This window comes from Myxine glutinosa, chromosome 2, assembly GCF_964187855.1.
Source record: "Myxine glutinosa chromosome 2, kmMyxGlut1.1, whole genome shotgun sequence".
Lineage (NCBI taxonomy): Eukaryota > Metazoa > Chordata > Myxini > Myxiniformes > Myxinidae > Myxine > Myxine glutinosa.
Genome location: NC_136262.1, coordinates 144,645,892 through 144,656,820, shown reverse-complemented (window position 1 = coordinate 144,656,820; position 10,929 = coordinate 144,645,892). Strand labels below are relative to the sequence as shown.

The following is a 10,929-nucleotide window of genomic DNA, read 5'->3' as shown; positions in this document are numbered from 1 at the left end:
CCACAAAACAAAAATGATTTTTTAAAGAACTTGCACTTTACCTCGGGACAATGTTCTTCAGATGATTCAGCCATCCCACAAAAGGCACTATTAGTGCCCAACTGCCAATGGCATCCTGGATGTGTACCTTTTACTGTACACCCACCAGGTTCAGGAGACAAGGATGGAGGAACAGTCTTTATCAAGTAGTCTGAGCAGCCTCGTGGCTCTGAGCCTACATCTTTGTCCTGTGAATCCAGGGACGTTTGAGCACCCTTCTCCATTGCTCCCTTTTTGACCTGAGAGCTAAGAAAGGTGGTAGCAACAAGCTCTTCTTGCGAGGGCTCAAGCTCATGATAATCAGCCATGGCATCTTCCTCTAGTGGTGCAACGTCGGCTTCAGGTTGTTCAAAGAGATCACTGTATGTGGCAACTGAGACAGCTTCATCGCCTCTTTCTGACTCGGAGTCGGATGTGTCACTGACACAGGAGAGCTCTGGAGACTGAATTGGCCGGAAATGTGTATGAGGAGAGATGCGAATAGCACGGTACTGTGTCTGCCGTAAACCATAAAGCTTGTGCCGCTGATCCAGGTTTCTATCATCACCAGAGCTCACAATAGCCTTGGGCTTGAATGGTATACCCAATGTGCTTCCTGAAGGTTGCAAAGAGCACTGGACACTAAGAAGATGTGATAATGGGCTGCCAATGTTCAATGATGAGAAGCAACACTTCATTTTTGTTTCTCGACACATCTCTGCCTCAAAGCTTTGGTAAGGCAAACAGGCTTCCTCAAAGAATGAGCTCGAAGAGTCAAACCTCTCTCTCCATTTTAATGAAAGTCCACTTTGAGCAAAAGCAAACCGGGACTTCCAAAGGGTGGTATTTTCTGAGTATATGTTTGGTGCAAGATGCAAATCTGAACGTTTATCCAGCACCGAAGACTCATCTCGGTCAGTCTCTATTGGCCACTTTTCTGCATGCACATGCCCACTTTCAGGAAGCTTTCCGTAAACTCCTCCAATTAAAAATGTCGTATCTTCCTTTTTTCCAGTGCTCCATGGCTCATTGCCCAACTTGCAGAGTTCACTTGCATTTGTAGACATTGGATCATACTTATACTGTTCACCCAAGCAATCCCACAAACGATATTCAGATCGCTGCACAGCTTTTGGAGGATACTTGGGGCCACTAAGGTCACTATAAACATAGCACGAGCACTTATCAATTTCAGCATCTACAGGAATCTGTGAAAGCTTTCTATGTGCAGTTTTATCAAAAAATCCATCAAAACTCAATGGACTGGTCAAAGATAGGCTTTCTGGTGAATGACATCCAAAAGCATTTTCTGATGAGCTCTGGAGTTCAGGTTCACCATTATCCAACCAAATTCCACAAATAGATGAAATTGTAGAGTCCTCCTTTGGATGATCGTGAGGAATATCCTTCACGTGGTCTGTGCTCTCATTCAGACCTTCTACAGGCAGAAGATCAAGTATGTTATCAGGGATTTCATCACTTTGACAATTTGAACAGTTCACATTTCCCCGCATCAAGAATGATGACGATTCTTCATTTTGCAAACCAAAAGAAAGAGCATCATCTGATCGCACATCATCTGAATGGGACCACGGGCTACCTGTACGAGTGGACAAGTTGGAAAAAGGTCCTTCCTCATCCCACGTCTGAGAATTTGTCCACATAGAGAGACGAGATGACTTCAGCCCGTTACTTTCTTCAATAAATGCTGGCAAAACATGGCCACTGAACGTATTAAATATTTCAATCGCACCCTCGACAGGGTCAGAATATTGCACATCGGATACGGGACTAGCAGGAGCAATTTCGATGCTCAAACCAAGCTTGTTGGTTTTATCATCGTCACCCAAATGACTGGCCTGCTCTCCTTCTGAAGAACCCTCATTTTGTATGACAAGACAACCAAATTTGTCATCTATGTGAAAAATGGGTCCATTTTCAAAAGAAGAAATATTTGTATGATCTTCACCAAAAGAACAACCTTCTTCTTCGGAGCTTAATGATGGCGAAAATGAATACCAAATTCGAGCAACATCAGGGATCAGGGTTTTATCTTCATCATATTCACGTGATGAATACAGGCTCAGCTCAGGGTTACTGTCCCATGCTCGTTTATGAGTCCATATTGCACAGTTTACAACCTCAGTTTCTTGTTCCATGGCGGTGCTATCTTCCGTGGTCATTTGCTTTGTGCCATTCTGATGGATCAGTCGTAATATGCGACTGCCATTTTGCAGCATTTCAGAGGCACGAGGATCCAACATGGATTGATACAAGCCTACTTCACAGAAGTAATTGTAACTCAAATAATTTAGCTCCCCAGACATCCCCTCTTGTTCAATCGACTTGGTAACCAAGGAGGCATCGTCCTCACAACTCTCTAATGGCACCTCTACAAAACATCCATTTATAAACATACCAGTGGGCAAAATCACATTATCATAACCACCTTCATAGAAATCCACTGCCTCAGCAATTACTTGCGGCTCTGAACCATCCCTTAACCCTTGCAAAGGACATGGCTGACTGCCTCTATAAGATGTTTCCAATTTACTGCGACAATTTTGAGGCACCAATACAGTGAGAGGCTTAGTATACCACTGAGGTTCTTCTTCCAAGCCAGGCCTCCCAGTCTTCATGGTTGGGAATTCTTTACTTTTGGCATTTAATTCCATGCTCGAAATTCGTCTCTTTCCTTCCTTACCAGCTCGGCTACCTGTGCCACTCCCTTCATGTCTGCATGCTCCAGGACCAATGGATGTCTTGCTTCGTTCTGCTCTCCTTCCATATTTACGAGTTGCCTTGTTATTCATATTGTGCACCTGAGACGTCTGCTCACTCTCTTTTAGCCGTTGGCGTGCACCAAGCGTTTTGCGAGGTAGGCTGTTTTCAGATGACACTGCTGGCATCCAAGAAACAACGTGGCCTCCATCACTCGAATCAGATGATCCAGAGTATGGGCGAATTGGCTTTTGTTGTGCCACGGAGCGGAATCTACGATACTTGCGACTGAAGGCAGGCCTTGTCTTGTACCGCCTGGTGATGCCACGGTCATTCTCATTTTCTTTCCCACTCTCCAGGTGCGAAGGAGAACATCCAAAAACTGGTTGATCTCTACTGCCTTCAAATTCATCACTGCATATTTCATGAGGAGAAGATGTCTCGGTGCAAGCTGGCAGGAGTGTGGAGGATGAGGAGTAAGAGTCGGACATTGAGGTGGAAGAGCCAAGTATCTTCTGAGTTCGATTGTTCCAAACCGAAGTCGAGTTCACAGGAATTGGAGCAGACTTTTCCGAAAGAGCAGGGAATGCTTCATAATACCTGTGAGACAAACAACAAGTGTAAGATGCAACAGTATATTCCTAAAAGCTCAACAAAGCTAGCAGACATGCACTACCATGCACAAGTTTGACACTTTCAGAAGTTACAATGTATGGATATTATGAGTATCAACAATTTACTGAAAGCCTCCAAGGTATTTTCTATAATTAGAACAATGTTCACTGTTGCTAATACAACTTAGTTTAGGTGAGAATAAACCAAGCTTGTCATTTAGAAATCTTTAATTCACCTTGATCAGCATCTTCAAAAAGTTGTGATCACAACTCAAAGTAAACTTTACATGAGCAGCAGATATAAAGTGTTGTAGTATCGAATCCATCACATTTGAAAATCAAATCTAATTGATGACGCATTGTTACGTCATCATGTTACGTGTTGTTACGTGTGCATGTTACGTGTTCCTCATCATTAACATCAGGTGGTCCTCTCAACACATCCTATCCTTAAAGCGAAAAGCCCACTTTTCATACTCCAGAAAACAGATCTATCAGGATTAACTGTTAGCTTAAAACAAAATGGCTAAAATTTCTGAATATCACCATAGAATTGTGTTTCTGGATAGAGAAAGAAAAACAACGCATGAAATAGGTCTCATCAGTCGAGTTTCAAGGTGTGGTATCTGAAGCACAATCAAGAAGTACAGAGAAACATCATCTGTAATTGACAAACTGAGGACAAGAAGACTCAAAAATCTGTCCAACAAGGATGAGTGATGCTTGAAGATAATAAATACCTTTAAGGAACAGAAAGACGACAAGCGCAGAATTGACAACAGAACTGGCAGAAGGCTGAAGTGTTGTTGTCCATCCATCACAGTATATAATATTGTTTTAAGGCCAATACATCCATCACAGAATTCATCACATCCATCACAGTATGAAGGTCACTTTTTAAATCAGGATGTGTTGGATGTGTGGTGGATGTGTTGCAGGACGTGTTGCAGGATGTGTTGCAGGACGTGTTGCAGGACGTGTTTCAGGACGTGTTTCAGGATGTGTGTGCACTGTGCAGGATATGTTGGATGTGTGTTGCAGGATGTGTTTGGATGTGTTTCAGTAAGAAAACTTCTGCTAAGAAAGGGGAACAAGACTAAAAGGCTAAAATATGCACAAGAACACAGAAAATGGACAAAGGGAACAATGGTTAAATATGCATTGGACAGGAGAGTCAACGTTTCAGTTATTCGGATCGAATCAAAGACAGTATGTGAGACGACAAAAAACTGAAACCTGTTAAGAGCCTTGACCGAAGCTAACAATCGAGAAGAGAGGAAGTCAATTTCAAGTTTAATAGGTACATATCATCAAGAGGTGTTGGATAATTAATGAAATTTGATGGTATATTTACTGCAAGAAAGTGCAAATATTTTTAATCCACCATGCTATCTATCCCCAGTGGTGCGAGACTTATTGGTCCAAACTGCATCTTACAGCAAGATAACTATCCAAAACACTTAGCTGAAACAACTAAAACTTATTTGTTCTTGATTTTTCTTCATTTGTCTTTTTCTTTATCTATTATCCAAGCAGAAGCGAATTATTGCAGAAAGTTTACTGTAAGGCTCACTTGGCTGCAACTGGATGGGTTTGAGGGTAGTGGAGTAGCTGCTGAAACCAGAAACCTATCCAGGTTCCTCCTGATGTCTTAATCTTTGCTCTTTGCTTATTCGGGTTCTTTCTGATGACTCAAATGCGCCAATACAGTATTATACAATATTTGGTCTTGTGTTTGATTACAAAAGAAAGAGGAAGCTGGAGTCCTTCAATGCAGGGAATGACCCCCCTCAAAGCCTAGATCTGAGTATCATTGAAACTGTATAGGAGAATATATAAAAACAAGTACAAAAAGTTTTAATTAAAACAAAAGCCGCGTCGATGTTACACAATGCCTAGATGCAGCTGTGCCTATAACGTCGATGTTATAGGCACAGGACATTCCTATTGATTCGATTACTTGATGTTATTTTTGTGCAAAGTGAAAATATATCTCGGCAATTTCCCGTGTGTGGCGACGAATTTTTAATATATCTCGGCATTTTCCTGTCTGTTATTTCAGGCGGTGTATGACTGACCATGCCGCGATTTAAAAAATATATATCTCGGCAATTTCCCGTGTGTGGCGACACGTGAACGAAGCTATGCTCCTCTCTCCACATTATTGTGACGACGTATAAATGAAATATTTCATCATGACGATTGTCATCAAATGGACGAATTTTTAATATATCTCGGCATTTTCCCGTCTGTTATTTCGGGCGGTGTATGACTGACCATGCCGCGATTTAAAAAATATATATCTCAATGGACTTTAAGTTACAGGCCTTTGAGAATTCATTTCGTTCTATAAAGGGCAACTTTCATCGGATTTTCTTCCCGTTTTTTTTTAACCGAGTCTAAAACTATGTTAGCGACTGTGAAAAATGAAATGATATATCGAATTTGATTCGAAATAAAACTGTGTGAGAGAGGAAGACACCACGGGCCTACAAAACAGGCCTCAAAGCTATGCGAGTTAATAAAATGGTGGCTATTTGTTTATATGAAGCCTCTTCCAGAATGGGTGGAGCTAAGGTTCCCAGAATGGGTGGAGCTTTGAGGTTTTGTCTTCTCTGCAAGAACAAGAAGCAGAAGAAGAACAAGAAGAACAACAACAACAACAACAGCAGAGGGCACTCTATGACCAGCATCTGCGACGCGGCTAAAAAGAATCTCAGCAACTTCGTTGATCTTTGGCATGTCATGGAAGGAGGGTGGAACACAATTCCACAAGAGTTTATAACAAAATTATTTGAAAGTGTTCCTGAAGACTTTCAATGGTTTTGAAGGAAAATTGTGGAAATACTCACTTTTAGTTTACATGAAGGTATACCGTATTGTGTATACATTTGATGATTTGAATAAGATTTTCTTTTTCATAAAGGTATATTTGCATTGAACACAAAACAAAGTTTTAGTATCAGACAGTGATTGCAGTGTCAACTTTGTGAAATAATCAGGTTACCTATCTCGACTTAGCTATTTTACCACTGCAGCCTTTTTTGAAGGCAAAGGCTTGGAATAGACCAAAACATTATCAAATATGTTTTGAAATTTTCTTGTGATCGGAAAAAGTGTGAATGAAACTGCATTGTCTTCTTATCTTAAAAAATGAGTGGAGCACTGTTTCAGTTGAAAAAATGGGCACATAAAACAGGAGCAATGCATATATGAGAAGGCCGATTTATAGTTACATCAACAGGCATTTTAAGGCCATTTTCCCTGCTAGAGCGGGAGCGGCCTTGCGGGCCCCATGACAATCTTCTCCATTTTGCCCTATTTTCTGCATCTCCCCTTGTTAACCGCCTTGCCCGCATTTCTTCTTCCACCACCTTTAGCCAAGTCTTTCTCGGTCTTCCTTGTCCTCCACTTCTTCCACATTCATTTCCATCACCCTTCTCAACCAGTCACTTTCATCCTTCCTCAACACATGACTCATCCTTCCTCAACTTCCTCAACACCATCTCAACCTGTTTCTCTTCACAGCATCCATCACAGGCTATATTCCCATCATCTTTCGCAATTCATCATTTGTCTTCCTCTCTCTCAACGATACTCTGCACATCCACCAAATCATTCGCATTTCCACCCTTTCCAGCCTTTGTTGCTACTCTACGTTCATTACCCATGTCTCGCTCCCATAAATCATAACACTTCTCACACATGCAGCATACACCTTTCCCTTCAGCTTCAACGACACTCCCTCCTCGTCAGCATGCCACTCAGTTCCCCAAATTTCTTCCATGCACATCTCACTCGAGGAACCATTGCCGAGTCTGATCCACCTTCTCCATGCAGCATGTCTCCTAGGTAGCAAAATGTTTTCACAATATATATAGTTACAATATATATATATATGTATATATATATATATATATATATATATATATATATATATATATATATATATATATATATATATATATATATATATACACACAGACTTGGCATTTAATATGGAATATTTTTTTTGTGGGGGTGAACTTACTTTTCAAGATGACTTAGAACCAAAAGTTCATTGGAATTATGTTGAAATTATTCTAGATTTTGTTAATGTGACCTTTAAAAGAAACAAAAACCACATTTGACATTTAGAAGCAAATAAATTGATCCTTGAAAGTGATGTAAACTGATATCGAACTCAATTCACGGACAGTACTGTGTTAAACTTCTGTACGTTTTCCAGAAGTATCTCTTTATTTTGCACATTAGCCAAAAAAAATTTCAACAAAAACAAAAGCTAAATTACGACTGGGATTACAGACAGTAAAATTACAGTTCAGTACTTCGTGTAACCCCCACGAGCATTCAGGCGAGCACGTACACGTTGAGGCATGCTGTTCACGAGATTTGCCAAGGTTTGGACAGGAATCGCTTGCCATGCAGTTACAATAGCCTGCTGCAATTCACGTACAGAGGCAGGCTGCTGGTCCAAGTTGTCGATTTGACGCATTAATTCTGCCCACAAGTTCTCTATCGGACTCATATCCAGGGACATGGCAGGCCACTCCATATGCTCTACACCACAGTCAGCAAGAAAGTGTTGGATCATGCGAGCACGATGAGGCCATGCATTGTCATCTTGGAAGACAAAGCTTCCTCGAAAGGCCGCACGAACAAATGGAAGCAATGTTTCTTCCAGAATGGCCCTGTGCTTGAACTGGTTCAGGTTTCCATTCAGAACAACCAGGTCAGTTTTGCCCCCTGCATGAAAAGCAGCCCAAACGGTCACCCCACCACCTCCAGCTTGGACTCTTGGCACTATACAATCTTCGTTGTAGGCTTCATGCACTTGTCTGCACACTCGGATGCGGCCATCTTGACGATAGACCAGAAATCTAGACTCGTCACTGAAGATCACGTGAATCCAGTGTCCTGGCTGCCATTGACGGTGCTCTCTGGCCCACTGCAATCGGCGCTGGCGGTGTTGTCTGGTCAGACGTGGCTTTCTCAGGGGACGCCTGGCACGATAGCCTGCTTTAACCAGTCATTGGTCGACTAGCCTTCTGGATACAGGCACATTTGTCAGTTGCTGCCACTCAGCCCGAAGCCGATTAGCTGACTTGGTACGGCCATTGCAGACTAACCGGTACAGCTGGCGATCATCTCTCCTTGTGGTTCTGCGGGGACGTCCTGGCCTCGGTATTGGAGTAGGGACACCCCTCTGAGCATTTCGTTTCAGGATCTTTGACACCTGACCTTGAGTGATGCCATACTGCCGAGCAATAGCACGCTGTTTCATGCCAGAATTTCGTAAAGCCACCAGTAAATGACAAACAGCATTGTCAAGTTGACGGACCATCTCCAGGGGAAGCGGCAATAACTTTTGTAGACGTGCAGCAGTTGTTTTCCACTAATACAGAACGCAACAACCCTTATATACCTGATTGTGAAGCCAATCGTCAAATGTACCTGTCCGTACATTTTGTCACACCACCTGTGATATAATCCTGTTATAGACTTCTTGCTGCGACAGACAATCAGTGACATGGTTCTTTCAACAAAGACATCACCGAAGGGTAAAATAAACTCACCAGATTGATATACTGAGTTCAGAAAGTAAACCCAAGTCAAGAAAAAAAAAATATTCCATATTAAATGCCAAGTCTGTATATATACACACACATACATACAATATATATAGTTACATCAACAAACTAACAAATATGAGACATCCTAAATGTGGAAGAACTAAAATTTAAAACCAGATATAACAGCCGTGCAGCAATTACTGATCTAAACTCATGACTCTCAAGTAAATAATTATTAAAATATCAATACCAATGTATCTTGTGATTTTTTACTTTGTGACAGTTTGCTTGGTGTTCAAAAGTAATTACTGCACAAATTGTACGGTGACTAATGAATTTGGAGATTGAAAAAAAACTACTTGCAGCGTTTCAGTCCTTTTGTGACATTAATGACTGGTTCCATTACAGTTTCATTCCTGGTTTTCCCTTCCTCTTCTTTGTTACTGTGTTTTAGCTTGAATTCAGCTTGTTCACTCCGTGTCCTTCTCCCTCCCCTTTCTCTCATTCTTCCCCTCGCCTATTCTTCCTCCAAGTGTTCCTCTGCTCTACTGTTGGTGTGTTTCCCTGCTTTCCAATGTTTTTTTTCTCTTCTGTTTTGCTCTGTATTTTATCTTTTCCATGAGCCTCAACTTTGTATACCAAAAGTAATAACAAGAAATGTCATCATTGGAAGTGCATATTTTTTAGAAGCGTTGCACTCTGGGTGTGTGCATGCAAATGCAAAATATTGCAACTCACAAGGTAAATATTGTTTTAAAGATATAAAAACTAGATGGTATTCATAGAATACTTACCTTGCGCAGTCAACTTGTTGCGAACCAACTCTTCTGTTTTTGAACATTTTTTTCTTTGATCCAATATGGCTGCCAGACCACGTGGGTGATGACATCATAAATTTATATTCTCTAATATAATTGTTGCATAGATCACCCTCAATACATTTCAAACTGATCAGACTAAGCGTTGTCCCTGTCGAATTATGACGTCATAAGTATGGCACCAATGACGTCATCGTTAACAACACCTATTCCCCATATGGAGTTCTTTACAATGAGCCATGTTTCAATTTTTTCCAAGAAGCGGTTTTGGAGATATAGAGGTGCAACATTTTTCGGTTTTTCCAAGATAGCGCCTGTACCACGTGACCTATGACGTTATAATTATCATTTAAAAATTCTACAGGAAGAGCTGCACATATTCTGAAACTTGTGTCCATCGGTCGAACAGTTGCAGAGGAATTCTTGTTTTATTCATACTGATCAGATTTCATATTCTCACACCACTTCACATCACTTCATATGACAATATGAAGGTTGAAGAGGATCTCAGCGAGGACCAGCAATCTGACAGCGATAGTGAAAGTAACACCCATTAAGTATCTGATAGTAAATATGAAGAATTTGTGTGTACATCTATATGTAAGAGAAGGTTTAAAATACACATTGAGTATTTAAGAGAAATTCTGGAAGACATGTTGACTGTGAGTTTGTAGTAGGGTAGAGTAGATGACTGTGAGTAGGGTAGAGGATGATGTGGTTGAGCTTGAAAGTGGTTGGATGTCAATGAAAGCTAGTCTGTTGGGAGCCGTTGGTGAGGTATGTGGATGGACAAAAGGACCACCGAGGCACTCGGAAACATGGTGGTGGGATGATGAAGTTGGAAAGAGGATTGACGAGAAGAGGAAGAAGTTCAAGGAGTGGCAGAAGGCGAAGGGTACGGGAGCAGAAACAGCAGAGCATGAAAGTTATAAGGCAGCCAGGAAGGCTGCAAAGAAAGAGGTAGCAAAGGCGCAGGAGGCATGTAGGAAAATGTTCGGAGAACGCTTGGATTCAGAAGAGGGTCAGAAAGCAGTATTCAGGATTGCAAAGCACATAGCGAAAGAGAGGTGTGACGTGATGGGGGTGAGTTGCTTGAAGGATGAAGTGGGACAAATCGTTGTCGACCCAGATGGAATTAAAGGAAGATGGAAAAGATATATGGAAATGCTGTTGAATACAGAGAAT

The 10,929-nt window shown here is 41.4% G+C and overlaps 1 protein-coding gene across 2 annotated transcripts in view; it reads right to left on the bottom strand.

Annotated features, from left to right (window-relative positions):
- The window catches only part of KIAA0232 (KIAA0232 ortholog), a 138,698-nt gene that overhangs the window by 18,036 nt on the left and 109,733 nt on the right, over window positions 1-10,929 (bottom strand). For both annotated transcript variants that reach the window (XM_068106988.2, XM_068106989.2), the window contains one exon: window positions 42-3,339. In XM_068106988.2, coding sequence (XP_067963089.2) covers window positions 42-3,339 — 3,298 coding nt within the window. The remainder of the gene's footprint in view (window positions 1-41; window positions 3,340-10,929) is intronic.